This window comes from Sabethes cyaneus, chromosome 2 (genome assembly GCF_943734655.1).
Source record: "Sabethes cyaneus chromosome 2, idSabCyanKW18_F2, whole genome shotgun sequence".
NCBI classification, from domain to species: Eukaryota; Metazoa; Arthropoda; class Insecta; order Diptera; family Culicidae; genus Sabethes; species Sabethes cyaneus.
The window spans coordinates 143,513,304-143,528,582 of record NC_071354.1 but is presented as its reverse complement, the minus strand read 5'-3'; the positions used below and the strand labels follow the sequence as shown (position 1 = coordinate 143,528,582).

General features: G+C 44.0%; 1 protein-coding gene across 1 annotated transcript in view; it reads right to left on the bottom strand.

Moving 5' to 3' along the window:
* LOC128736120 (uncharacterized) overlaps positions 1 to 7,657 on the bottom strand; it is a 120,620-nt gene extending 112,963 nt beyond the window's left edge. Inside the window, exon 1 of the mRNA XM_053830598.1 lies at positions 7,206 to 7,657. Coding sequence (XP_053686573.1) covers positions 7,206 to 7,657 — 452 coding nt within the window. The remainder of the gene's footprint in view (positions 1 to 7,205) is intronic.
* Positions 7,658 to 15,279: the final 7,622 nt, after the last annotated feature.

Here is a 15,279-nt window from a genome sequence, read left to right as displayed (position 1 = left end):
CCTTACCGCTGCTGGTAGCGCTTTCCGTAGCCTCCTGGGCCGCGTTACGACACTCCGTCAACGGGCAAGCGTCCGTTTGTACTGCCTTCGACGCCTTCACGGTCACCTTCTTAGCCTCTCCTGCACGCGCCACGAGGTCGTTGTGCGTTTTGGTCGCTGCATTCAAGGTTCTCCGAAGCATGAGCAAGCTCTGCTTCAGGTCCTTGGAGAAATTGCCGCGACCTGACGTAAACTCGATTATTACCTCGAGCTGCTGTGACGCTGCTACCACTTTAGGTACAGCGTCTCTATTTTTCTCCATCGCCCTGATAAGCGCTGGGCCGTTCATCGCTGTGTCCGGCGTGGTAGGCATACCGCTGCCTTTGCCACCCACACTAGCGCTCCTAGTTGCATCCTTCTCCACCCTTGGTGGAGAACGCTGGATGCCTCCTCTAGCGAACGGGTTTTCCACCGTATCCACACTTGTTGTATTTTTGATTTTGTCTTCCATAAGAATCCCACGAGTTGAGGGGAAAGAAAAGTCCGCCACATCAGAGCCCCTCATGATGCGGTAAGGGCTGATTACTGTGGAGGGCGCTCTGGTACTCCACAGGTTCCGTTTGAGGCTGAGTATTTATAGAACCCCCCCCCACCATTCATCCCTCGGCACGGGTCGCATGACACCTTGGATTAGGGGTTTATCCATTCATGTTTTTACTTTTAGCCAAGGATAATAGCTATTAAAACCATCCTCCTTTGGGGGCTTTGGACCCTCTGCTCAGGTTCTCGGTATTTTCAGGTTCATCGAACATGCTTCTACCGAGATCCGTCATTTGCAGGCGGAGAGTTTACACTCAGCCTTCGCATGAGTGCCCCCTTCTCTGTCCGCATACGACACTAGTTTCCACCGGTTGTCCGATTTCCACTAAGGAGCGTATCCCGGATGGTACCACGAGGAGGTAGAGATAGGAGTTGCTAAATAAGAGGCTGTGGAACTTCGTGATAGTTCTGGAGCGCATTATTCAACCATTTACCATCCGCTCTTAAAGATCTAGACAATGACAAAGAACTATGCATAGACGACATGCGAGCTGTGTCTCCAACTATCATGGTGTCTCGTTACCAACGCTATTAGAAAAAGTAGTTCACAGTGCGCTATACAACACAGTCGCACCAGTTAACTCCGGGACTCCGAGATCTCCGGGATCCAAAGAAGTCGAAGAAACACGACAAACAGACTCCGTATACATCGAATTTTCAAAAGCTTTCGTCCTACACATTCTGGTTATCGCCAAGTCGAGGCACGTGTGTCTTCGGCATTGTATTACAGAATGGCGCTATTATCTGACGAAGCGCACGGCATACGTTGTAATAAACTCCATTCGCTCTCGAACGTTTCTTATTCGTTCCGCCGTACCCCGAGGAAGCATTTTTTTGTATGCCAGAAGGGCATTGGGTTAAAAGGCCACTGCCACAGTCTTAATGATCGTCTTTTGTGGCAGGCCACGATTGCTGTACACAGTTTACGGACCGCTCATACCCATTGATGGAGTTGAGCGGGATAGTTGTAATCCTCTGCCCCTGGTACTACATGGTTTCTAAAACTAATGACCGTTTTGGGATTTAGGCTGCATACCTGATATGGAGTAAGAAGGAAATTTCCTAAGAAGTTGTGCTTTGATAATGCAAGAGCTCCGCAATAGCAGAGCAGATGCGCTGAACTTTCAGGTTCCGAGTTACAATAGCGGCAGGTGTCGGATGATACCTTGCCGATATTCTTTAAATGATAAAGAGCGGGGCTGTGTCCTGTTAGGAGTCCCGTGATTGTGCGTAGTTCACTACGAGTTAAATGAAGTAGTTTTTTAGCTTCTGCAGGGTTTGGGTAGATGAACTGTTTGACTTGTCTACAACCCTGTATTTGATTCCAAGGGGATACTATTTCTAGCTTTTCCCATGTCATCAGTTCGCCTTTCACGGCGGGTGTGGAGGTGCCCAGAAACGGTTCAGGACCAATAAATTGCTGAGCTGATCCTTGTCTTGCAAGGTTGTCAGCAAATTCATTGCACTCGATTCCGCAGTGACCGGGCACCCAAAGTAATAAAACTTTGTGTTGAGGGAGAGCTTCCTCAATGCTGTGCAGCACTCCCAAACTCATTTGGACACGCATTTGGCGGACTTGAGTGCCAGTAGTGCTGCTTGGCTGTCCGTGAAGATACCGATTTTCGCATGCTTATACCTTCGTTTCAAGCATATTGTTGCACAGATTTATATTGCATATACTTCTGCTTGAAAAACGGTGGACCACTTTCCTAATGAGATAGTTTCCCTGATGCCGGGTCCGTAGATTCCGGAACTTGTGCAGGCCCCCATTTTTGAACCATCTGTAAAAAAGCAGATAGTTCCAAATGGAAGATCGGGCCCTCCATTATTCCACATTGAGCGATCTGTTTCAGCTCACCTCATATGGAACGTCCATATTGGGCCTGGCTTTCATGCAGTCAGAGACTGAAGTTACCAAGGGTGTAAAATTGAACTCCCGAAGTATGCGAATATGGCCGATTTGGTCACCTTCGAGTATCGTTTTACTCCTTTGTAACCGTAGTGCACCGAGCTCTGCTTCCTTCTTCACATGAAGATGCAAAGGCAGTAAGGCTGCAGTAGGTGTTGAACGCATGGCACTGGTAACTGTAAGACAGGCCAGGCGCTGAACTTTGTTTAGTTTGGCTTGGGCTGTCACCTCATTCACCTTTGGCCACCATACGACTGCAGCGTAGGTTATCCTAGGCCGAGAAAGCATACTCGGACCATTGCTCTTTAATATTTTCGTAAACGACTTGGATACACTAATTTCAACTCCCTTACTTTCGTTCACCGATTATTTGAAAATTTTTCGAATAATTCTGTCGATTTCGGACTGTGCCATTCAAGAAGGAAGAGGGTTTAAACAATTACTAATTTAGTGTGATAATAACGACATGCGTATCAACCATAAAAAATGTAAAACAGTGACCTTCGCTCGAAGTAGCATCAACAACGCTCTACACCATCAATACTTATTATAGAACGCGTGTACTCAATCCTGTTACGCCGGTCGTCACCGATAGCATAAGGTTTCGTAGGGAATTATCAGGCGGGTTTCATGGGGGCTCGCACATCTGCGGACCAAATTTTTACTATCCGACAGATCTTGCAAAAATGTCGCTAGTACAGCGTGCCCACGCATCACATCTTTATTGATTTCAAAACACCATACGATACAGTCGATCGAGACAAGCTATGGCAGATAATGCACGAACACGGTTTTCCGGACAAACTGACGCGGCTGATCAGAGCTACATTGGATCGAGTGATGTGTTTCGTACGCATCTCTGGGACACTCTCGAGTCCCTTCAAGACGCGGCGAGGGTTGAGACAAGGTGACGGTTTATCCTGCATGCTGTTCAACATCGCTCTTGAGGGGGTGATCCGACGAGCAGGCATCGAAACGAGAGGCACTATTTTTACCAAGGGTAGCCAACTTCTAGGCTTTGCAAATGACTTCGATATCATAGCCAGGAACTTTGCGACGGCGGAGGCAATCTACGCCAGACTGAAAGCGGAGTCTAGGAGAATTGGGCTAAAAATAAATGCGTCGAAGACCAAATACAAGAAAGGAAGAGGCTCAAAGGAAACAATCGCGCGCCTCCCACGGACGGTAACAGTTGACGGCGACGAACTAGAAGTGGTAGAGGAGTTCGTGTATTTGGGATCGCTGGTGACCGCGGACAACAACACTAGTAAGGAGATCCAGCGGCGCATCTACGCGGGAAATCGAGCCTACTTTGCCCTTCGTAAAACGCTACGATCAGGAAGCGTACGCCGCCGCACGAAGCTAACAATGTTCAAAACTCTTATTAGACCGGTAGTTCTTTATGGACTTGAAGCCGTGACGCTGCTCATGGAGGACGTACGCGCCCTTGCCGTGTTCGAGCGGAAAGTGCTGCGGACGATATTTGGCGGAGTACAAACTGAAAGCGGAGAGTGGCGGAGACGTATGAATCACGAGCTACAGGCACTACTTGGGGAGCTTGTGTGAGCTGTTCGCGTCCGTTTTTGCAGAAAAATTTGAATCTGATTCGGATCTGATGTCGTTGCATCTGCTGATGTTCCTGCTGATTTACTCGATATAAGTACTTTTGAAATAACTTTCGCTATGTTTCTGTCAGCTGCTAAGAAAATGAAACGTTTATGTTGGTCTGGACCCGATGGTGGTCCGGCTCTAGTCTTCGTCCGTTGTGCACTTGCAAGAAAGGAAAGTGGAGCCATTGTGCGAGATATTCAACAAATCATTTAAGGACGGAAAATTTCCGATGATTTGGAAGCAGTCATTCATGTTCCCTGTTTTCAAAAGTGGCGACCGACGAAACGTTCGAAACTATCGTGGCATCACTAGTCTTTCTGCTGCGTCCAAGCTATTTGAATTAATAGTGAGCAATTTTCTTCTTGCTAGATGCTAAATGCTATATCTCCACCGACCAACATAGATTTATACCTGGTCGATCCGTAATCTCAAACCTATTGGAGTTCACATCTACTTGTGTACCTCACATGGAACAAAAGGCACAAATCGATGTGATCTACACGGACTTAAAGGCTGCGTTCGATCGTATTTTATGAAATACTGCTGCAGAAAACTTCGCAACTTGGTGCATCTCAGAATTTTACGAAATGACTCAGTTTCTACGTATGTGGTAAAGTCCTATGCGTGCAACTCGATTCCAGCTTTTCTTTCCAGTTTACCAACTTGTCGGGTGTACCACAAGGTAGCAACATGGAACCGATTCTGTTTTTGCTGTTTATGAACGATATTGTTTCGCTGCTTGGAGGTGGATGCTGACGATTCCATTCCATTGGTCTTTGGACAATTGAATTGCGTAGGAAGGTTCTGCAACCAGTGTGTGTTGCAAAGATCGTGAATGGCGAAATCGATTCACCGACCGTCCTGTCTCTCATCAACTTTCGTGCATCGCAACGTGCCCTGCCCTCAACCGAGCTACTGCAAACAAGATTCAATCGGACCACCTTTGGAACGTATGAGCCAATAACTGCCTGCATCCGAACTTTTTCTATTGTTGAAAGCTTATTTGAATTCAACTGTTACACAAGTTTGCTCAAAAATTGTATAGTGTTAGCTTTTTATAAATCGACCAAAAACATTCAATAAGGCAATTCATGTCAGTTGATTTTTACAAATAAATAAACACCGCGAAGGCATTCTCCGCCGTCATGCTTTCAGCGTTACTGACATTTATGCTCTCAAAACACTGTACTGGTCTTGCTGCATAGCATTTTGGAGTACGCTTCTATCTTTTGGTACCCGAATTAGTAACGAACCCTTGTACTCGAGCTAGTACAGAAAAAAAATTACGTTTTACTCTGCGCAATCTACCATGGAACGATCTAATCAATCTTCTTCATTATCAAGTTTGGTGTCAGCTGATCGTACTCGATCTACCATGGGCTTGGCGTACCAAAATACGAAGGATGTTCGTGTTTGACCTGATGCAGGGAAACATTGACTGCCCAACTTTACCAGACCAAGTAAATCAACGTACCTCCTTGCCGGCTTTGTAATACGCAAAAAGAGCGCTCTTTTGGCTACCAACAGTATTGAAGCCCAATAGTACCGTAAATACAAAAGATAAAACTGTACTTTCTTCAGAAATATTATAGGTAATTACTAACTCTACAACCATCCCATACATCACCTTTTCAAATTCTGCTTGGCTGAAGTGTAGTATTCAAAAGAGCAAAATAGAAGCGCCTGGATGCCTGGATGCCGGACGGCAATGCGTCGAAATCTATGCTTTTCAAAGACCAAAGGCACAGGCATAAAGAATAAACGGTCCCAACGTGCTAGATACCTCGGCCGGATCAAATCTGACTTGCGAGATAGAGACGCTTAAAAAACTAGCGACGTCGAGAGTCGAATGGGGTGGAGACGAGTTATTGATATGGCTCAAGTCACCCGTGCACCCAGTTAGCTTCGGGGTACGATGCTGGAATAACAAGCCAGTTGTCGTATGTTCGAATCTCGGCTGAGAGGTGCTGCTATAGAATCGTTGCACTAGCCCCGTAATTGTCCTGTACTCTAACAACCGGCTGCGAAGTCTGTCGATAAACAAGGGTCAAGTTCTCAACAGGACGTTTATACCCATGGCTTTGATTTTTTTTCGAGTCACCTTGGCTCAACATTACTGAAGATATTGAAGAAAATATTCGACATTAACTAATGAAAAAATATATCCAGTAAACTGCCTATGCGAAACTGTTACAAGTTTTACTTTACCCCAAATTAAGTATACGATCTCATATAGGTTTTTACCTCCGCGATGATATGCTCTAAACACAACTATTTTGTGCAAATTCTATTATCCAAATATTATGACCTTTCGTTCTATGTTCCAAATGGTTTTTATGAAATCAGTTTTACAAAAAGCGCCAAATTAGCATTCAAATTTTCGTTTTTTACAGTTAAAGGTAAAAACCTTGAAAATCATTAAAAGAAATCTCGATGGCACTGTGGAATATTATACCACAACATGTATGCAAATTTGTTTGTAAACGCGCTATCCAGTTGATTACATTCTTGTCCACTCAAGATGACTGCTTGAGGGTGAGTAAGTAATTTGCCTTCAAGTTGCCGACTGTCTAGACGCCGGTGCTCTGGAATCAACCTACTATTTAGTTAAATAATTAGCATTTTGATTGGAAATACCAGAAAATTGTAATGTATTCAACGCGCTAATCAATCGGTCTTTATCACAGGCTCTGTCTCTGGCAGATTTTTTATATTTTTGTTTATTTTCTGCAGATGTCTGATGTTCACTGAACGACGCAGTGGTGGCTCGATATGCAAAAAGCCAGCTAAACTATGAAATATTAAAATGATCGTTAGATGACGAATGATTAAATTAAATGAAAAATGTTTCTTTACTTTGTGATATAGATTTTTGATTAATTTTGTACCTAATGTAAATTCTTAAGATTGTCTCAATTCCAACAGGTCTATTATATTGCACAATAGAAAATTTACTCCAAAAAAATCTCACGTTGAGATTTTGTAGTCTTATTGATTACAGGACCACATTCTGGTTACATGATACTAGTCATAATATTAAAAAATCAAATCATAGTCATAATATTTGGTAAACGAATTTTGATTGCTTAAAATAATTCGGACTTACCTCCTCTTTCGCTGATATGCCCGATTGAGGGTGGTAATTTTTCGCGGCCGTACGGGTGGAGGACCATTCGGGGGAGCATCGGCGGTCACGTTTCTAGTCGTAGACTTTTCGTTTACAATCGTAGCAGTCTCAATTTCAGCGGCCGCCATCGTAGTTCGCTCGGCTTTTTTCGGCGGACTAGGAACCTTCTCAACGTCAATGCTGGCACGTTCCGATATCCTGCACTCCTGCGCTACACTATGGTTGAAAGATTTGATCGAATAACTGCCGGAGCTGCGCAGCTTATTCCGGAACAAATCACCGATCTTTCGCAGCGGGAACTTACTCGACAGCGTTCCACTCTCAGCGGCCAGGCTTTCCGGTGGTTTGGAGTCATTTTCGGCCGTTGTTTTCTTACTTGCATTATCTTCTGATTTCGGCGTAGAGGTTTGCTTGTTGATCCATCCTGACATGCTTAACTGAGTGGGTGGGTTTGCGCAATATCTGCTAGCCTGCTAGCCTTGGGAGGGACGATTGAGTCGGTTGAAATGATTCGATGATTTCTCATCGAATGCAGTGACATCTCGTTTTATGTTGAAAAGCAACTCGAGTGGGTTACAATTTGCAGAGTAGTATATAAACTGTAAAAAATAATAAAAAATAATAATGCAGGTTACTCGTCAAACCGCAACAAATCTATAATATGTTAACAACCTGGCCAAACAGATTTATTGCTATTATCATTAAAAATGTTAGAGTTCAACACAAAAACCATTTTCTTACGTAAAGCCAAATTGACATATTCTAGTATTTTTTAGTCCGCCCAGTTAGCTCCGGGGTACGATGCTGGCCCAACGAGCCAATCGTCGTATGTTCGAATCTCGACTAGGCGGTGCCGCTATAGAGTTAATAGGATCTTTACACTTGCCCCGTAATTTTCCTCTACTCTAATAACCGGTTGCGAAGTCTGGGGTCAAGTTCTGAAGGACTTTTATACCCATGGCTTAGCTTTTAGTATTTTAAACCCATACACAAAAATTCACCAGAGCAAATTGTGAGTTGCAGAAAGAAAGTTATTATCAACCGGTTTTTATGCCACAGGAAGCAACTAAAATGTTGTTGCTAGAAGTAGAGAATGACTGATTGAATATATTTATTTAGTTAAAAGAATTGGTTTTCAAAATTTCAATGGCGTGATGATTTTATCCACCTATTATACCAATATGCGCATATGCTGCACAACCTCGGAAACTGCTGAAAATTTATTATTTATTCCATCGGATATTTTATTATGGTCACTATAAACTAAATCGATCAGGATGATCTGATAGTAAAACTATAACTTTGTGATAATCCGATAAGTGTCCGTAGAAGGCAAGCAGTCTGATTAGCGTTTTATGCACAACCAGATTCGTGTGCCGGCGTACGCTCCTTTTTCAGCTTGAATGTGTCATTGAATCATCTTACTCGAGTTGTTGTCGTAATAGCCAAAGCAAAGCCTAGGTGCTACATTCCGTTATCGAAACTTGACCTTCGGTTTTTTATACGACAGACTTCGCAGCCAGCTTTTAAAGTTCAGGACAATTGCAGGGCCAGTTGCTACGATCCTATTGACTCTAACAGCCTTTCCTAGTCGAGATACGAACATACGACGACTGACTTATTAGGCCAGCGTCATACCTCGGAGCCAACTAGGAGTCGTAATAGCCATAGATCCCAAATATATATATATGAACTCCTCAACTTTATGTTCGTCGCCGTTAATGGTCAGTTCGAATGGAAACAAATATTGTCCTCTCTTGAGCTTCTACCTTTCATATATTTGGTTTTCGATGCAAAAACTGTTGTGTCCTGTTGTGTTGAGACACCATTTGTTGATAGTAGCAGCTGTATACGCTCTTCGATTTATATTGATTTTTCGTTGCTTTCGCAATTAAGTCGACCAGCAAAGCTATCCGCCGTCAAGTCGTTATTTGTTTGCATTGATTCTGATCAAAATAGAATCTGTATCGGTGCAGTTTCAACCGCAAATTGAGTGATAAAAGTGCTTCGTTCGCTTCGCTTTGATAACAACAGATCGGCGCTATCCCATTGTTTCGCGTGTGTGGCTCACTGCTATTTCATCTTTCGCCACTATAGTGTTTACCGGCTACGTGTGCATCGAATTGCAGCGGCGTTCGAGTAGCGGGAGTTTGAAGAACACGGTGTTCCATCCATCTTGCTGTGGGATTGCTTCGTCTGCATTCGATGAGTTGTTAAAAAATGATCAGCTTTTCTGGATGTGTAAAACCTGCTCCAGTCTCATGAATGACGTCCGCATGAGGCAAGCAGTACGTGCGGCTTACGAATCAGGCCAAGAAAAAGTGCTCTCCGCGCACAACGAAATTGTCGAATGTTTAAAACAGGAGATTCTTGTTGAGCTGAAAAACGAAATCAAATCCAATTTCTCCGTCCTCATCAATTCCAGTTCGATGACGCCCAGAACTTCAAAACACTCGACTTCCGGTACTGCTTCAACTAGGCGCCGTCGACTGTTCAAAAAGCCTAGTAATAACAGGCCGCAACCACAACCACTCATGCTTGCACATCCGATTCACTATCGCCGTCATTCGGAAACTTCGCCGCTACGGCTCCAGCTGAAAAATTTTGGCTGTATCTATCCCGTATCTCCCGTGATGTTACTGTTGAGCAGATGTGCTCCTTGGTTTCCCGTCGTTTACGTACTGACGACGTTGATGTTGTTAGACTTGTTGGGAAAAGCCGTGATATCAGCACCCTGTCCTTTATCTCATTCAAAATTGGAATAAACGCTAATCTAAAAGCCCAGGCACTGTCTCCATCGACCTGGCCGAAAGGAATCTTTTACCGGGAGTTCCAGGACACTCGGACTAGCGTAAATTTTTGGAAGCCTCAAGTAACACCAAGTCGCGATGGCATAGCGGCAATAAACCCGACGTCCGGCGCCCCTTTGGTAACGGAAGAAGTCGACATGACGGACTAGGATCACCACGACGCATAGCAGAAAGTCTTTTTTTTTTTTCCATGTGTGGACTCTCATTACTGCGACCAGTATAGTTGATCTATTGTAATATCGCCCGGGTGTTTGCTGTATGACCTGCACTGCATTTCTTTTTGCTATAATCGCTATTGAGTGAGCGATATGCTTATTAAATTTTATGCGTGCTTGCGTGTATTGGGGTTTACCCTTCCTTCAAAGCTTAATCTACTTTACCCACTTATTCCTCGCTGCCAGCACTATCCCATATTATAGCCGTCCCTGGCGAGGACTCATTCGTACCTCTGACCAGTACACTTAACTATAGGAGGGACATTTGCACTGTTAAGAGGCTTCAGAGGGTAAATATAGAATTCAGCACGAAGGAAGGGTAAATGGAGGGGCCTGAGAATAAACCCATGCTAAAGTCACTTGACATCGAGAATGGCTTGATTCTACTAAGATTCGAACCCACGACCACTCGCTTGTCAAAGCAGACTCGGTAACCTTGCGGCTACGGAGCCCCCCAGCAGAAAGTCTTATGGAGGCCTCTTCTCAGATCGACACAGTCCGGCCGTTTGCTGCCAGCGCTCATCTCAGTCGTCGCGGTCCTGTTGTCGAGTCTGCAGTAGAGGTCCTCCAATCTGCTCTCACAGGCAAGTACTCACGTTTTCGCGAACTTCCACTTCCTCATCGCTCTCCCGCTTCCAGCGCTGATTCATTTGCTGTATCTTCTGGCTGCTCTACACTTACATCTGCATCTTTACCTGTCTCCCGCACATCGCCTCTGCGTCATACTTCAAGTCAGTTAAGCTTATCGTCATCCGGTCCGGGACGCCTATCACAACGCATTATGGAAACCCCTGATCCGCCTAGCTCAGTCGAGCCTGCCGTAGTCTCCGAATCGCAATCGCAATTGTCTCGTTCCTGCCATCCAAGTCGTCCCGGCCCTGAGTCTAGTGCTGGCGAAGGGGTTTTCCAAGCTGCCCTCCATGGCAAGTATCCTAACAGTATCGGAAACCATCGCTCTGATGAATTTTCAATTCCTAGGATGGCACCCCTAGCAAGCAACGCCCCACCAGCCACGTCGAATGTCCTGATTTATTATCAAAACGTTGGCGGAATAAACAGTACCCTAGCCGAGTACCAGTCAGCCCTCAGCGACGCCTGCTATGATGTCTACGCTTTCACTGAAACGTGGTTGAACGAGAATTCTTTGACGAACCAGCTGTTCAATGACTCGTACTCCGTATATCGACAGGACCGGTCGTCTTTAAATAGTTTCAAACGCACAGGAGGTGGTGTATTGTTAGCTGTTCGTTCATGTTTCAAGTCTCGTACGGTTAATCCTCCGGATTGCAAAGCGGTTGAACAATTATGGGTCGCAATTACTACTGCTGACGGAACACTCTATCTATGCGTGGTATATATTCCTCCTGATCGAGTAAACGATGAAACTCTAATTGAAAAACATGTTAATTCACTCAACTGGATTGTTTCGCAACTGGGGCCCAAAGATAAAATTATCATTTTTGGTGATTTTAATTTAAGCGCGATTACTTGGCAGTGCAACCCTTACGGATCTTTCTTTCCGGTCACGTCTCTGTCCTCTATTGGAATAGCACCGCGAAAACTGCTCGATGCATATTGCACCGCTGGACTCAAACAGATGAGTGGAATTGTAAACGAAAATCATCGCACGCTTGATCTATGTTTCGCTGCCGATGAATTATGCGCAGACTGTTTGGTTAAAGAGGCTCCGTCACCGCTCGTAAAGCTTTGTAGGCATCATCCTCCTTTGCTTACGCATTTAAAGATTAGCCCACAACTACGCTTTCGGGACACTTCTGAAAGCCTGTCGTACGATTTCACTAAGGCAAATTTCCACGGCATGAACGATTTTTTTACACTTGTTGATTGGGACGAGGCCCTTCGCGATCATGACGCCAATCTCACAGCATCGACTATCTCTAGCATTATCCTTTATGCTATCGACCAGTTTGTACCCGTAAAAACTAAGCGTGTATCATCTAAACCAGCCTGGACAAACCGCGATCTGAAACATCTTAAAACGGTGAAACGTGCTGCCCTTAGACAACACAGTAAGCATCGCACTGAAGCCACGAAGACAAGATATTTAGAAGCGAATGCTAATTATAAACTACTTAACGATCGCCTGTATAACGCGTACCAGAATAATCTGCAACGCCGCCTCAAGGCAAACCCCAGAAGCTTCTGGCGCCACTTGAATGAGCAACGGAAAGAATCAGGGTTGCCTTCTGTGATGTCCAATGGTTTATTCGAAGCCGACTCCACTGCTGACATTGCAGACTTGTTTCGTTCTCATTTTAGTAACGTGTTCACAAATGAACGTCTCGAACCGCAGGATGTAATTGTCGCTACCGGAAACGTTCCCCGACTTTCTGCATCCGCATTGCCGTTTGTTATCTCCGTTGACATGCTTATATCAGCTGGAAAAGCCTTAAAATCATCTAAGGGACACGGCCCTGACGGTATCCCGTCAGTCATTCTGAAACGCTTCATGGAGACACTTGCGACACCTAATGCAACAGTATTTAACTTATCCCTAGCTACAGGCGTATTCCCAAACTGCTGGAAACAATCGTATGTTTTTCCTGTTTTTAAGAAAGGTTGCAAGCGAATAGTATCGAATTATCGAGGCATTGCTGCGTTAAGTGCCACTTCTAAACTGTTCGAGTTAATTATTCTTCAAGAGCTAGTCCAGAGATACAAACATTACATTTCGCCTGATCAGCACGGATTTATGCCAAAACGATCTACGTCAACCAACTTAACCTGCTTCACGTCGTTTGTGATACGCCAAATAGAGACTGGCAATCAAGTGGACGCAATATACACAGACTTATCCGCAGCATTTGATACTATGAATCATCAAATAGCGATAGCTAAATTTGATAAACTGGGTATGAATGAACATTTGCTTCTTTGGCTCCAATCTTACTTAAGCGGTCGGAGTATGTCTGTTAAAATAGGTGATCATATTTCATCTCCGTTCTCAGTTTGGTCCGGCGTTCCACAAGGGAGTCATCTTGGGCCTTTTTTATTCTTGTTATATATGAACGATGTCAATTTCATTTTGAATTGCATGAAACTCTCGTACGCCGACGATTTAAAGCTATACTACACTATAAAACAACCACAAGATGCACTTTTCCTACAAGAACAGCTGGAAGTTTTCGCAGAATGGTGCCAAATGAACCGCATGTCGCTTAACGTATCCAAATGCTCGATAATCTCTTTTGGTCGAAGACAATCACTATTCCACTTTAACTATGCCTTAGAGGGTGTGCAGTTAAAGCGCGAATCAACAGTCAAGGATTTGGGAATCCTAATCGACACTAAACTAACCTTTAAGGATCACGTCGCTTACATCGTGTCAAAAGCCTCTTCGCAGCTGAGCTTTTTATTTCGCTTTGCGAAGAAGTTTAAGGATGTTTACTGCCTGAAAACTCTATATTGCTCGATTGTGCGACCTGTCCTAGAATATGCGTCCATCGTCTGGTCTCCTTATTACCAGAACGAAACTCAACGCATTGAGGCTATTCAGCGAAAATTCATCCGCTTCGCTCTACGTCATCTCAGGTGGACGGCTCCATTAAATCTGCCTAGCTATAAAAGCAGATGCATGCTTATTAATTTGGAACTACTAGAGGAGAGACGAAATGTAGCAAAAGCGTCCTTTATTGGTGATCTCTTGCAAGGACACATCGATTGTTCTGCGCTGCTCAGTACCTTGGATATCAGCATACGTCGCCGCAATCTTCGGTACCATCCGTTCCTCAGCATTGGTCCTGCGAGAACAAATTATGGACTTAACGAACCAATGCGTAGCATGTCTCGTGTATTCAACAAATGTTATAACGTGTTTAATTTTAATGTATCTCGACAAACTAATAAGTGTAGTTTTAAGCGTGTATTATGTTAATTTATGTTGTCTACGCGTGTGTACCTTTATGCATCTATAGTTATATAGCACAATCTGTCATTGGGGTGATTTTTTACCTGTTGACTAAGCAATTAAATAAATAAATTTGAAAACTTCATCATTTTTTACCCCAATCTGTCATCCACCATCGCGAAATTTCTAGTAATAACGCCAAAGTCGTCTGCGAACACTAGGAGTTGGCTGCTCTTGCTGAGCCAAATCGTGCCTGTCGTTTCTTTGATCACCCTTTAAATAGCGACAAATAAACAATATATAGTATAGTCTATCTCGTTGCCGCAATCCTCGTCGTACTTCGAGTGGACTAGAGAAGCGCACGTAACTCATCACTTGTTCTAGGATAACTTTGACCTGTCGCGTCAGTTTATTCATTCTCTGCCACGGTAGCTTGCGTTCGACCATATCGTATGCTGCTTTGAAATCCACAAACTATGCTATGGTGGCACGTTGACACTTCTGAAGGATTTGTTGGAGTTTTGGATTGGATTGGATCCGTAGTAACATGGGCTTCCATGTCATCCAGCCTGCCGACGTTTCATATACGACGCAATAAGACTTCGGAGTGCATCTTGCAGGTGACGTTGACCTGCGCAATACCGCAGTAATTACAACCAATCTCCCGCTTCGGAAATAAGACAACCCCCTTTTTTCCTCCATTCCTCCGGTAGTTTCTTAACCTCTCAAATCTCAGAATAATTCTAACTATTGTGCAATGAAGTGTCACTACTAGTGGTCCTACCGAAAGCCCATCCTTTCCGGTGGCTCTATTATACTTCAGCAATCCGATTTCTAGCCGAATAACCTCGAGATCGGGAGCCGAGACACTATTTTGTGTGGCCAAATTCTAAATGGAACTGACTTTACAGATGAAAAAGTCTTTGGACGATGGTGAATGACCAATTGGTTAAAACCACATTAAATAGCAATAGCAAGTCTTTGGACGAAACAAACAAATCAGAAATGCTGCTCACACAAAAGTGAGATTCATTAAATGAACAATTTTATTCGATTAGTAACAGATAATTAGCAGAAAAAATCTTTTTTACTCATATGGGCATCATTATTTAAAATTATCAGGTGCCTTTACGATTACTCGTAGTCGTAAGTAATAACAG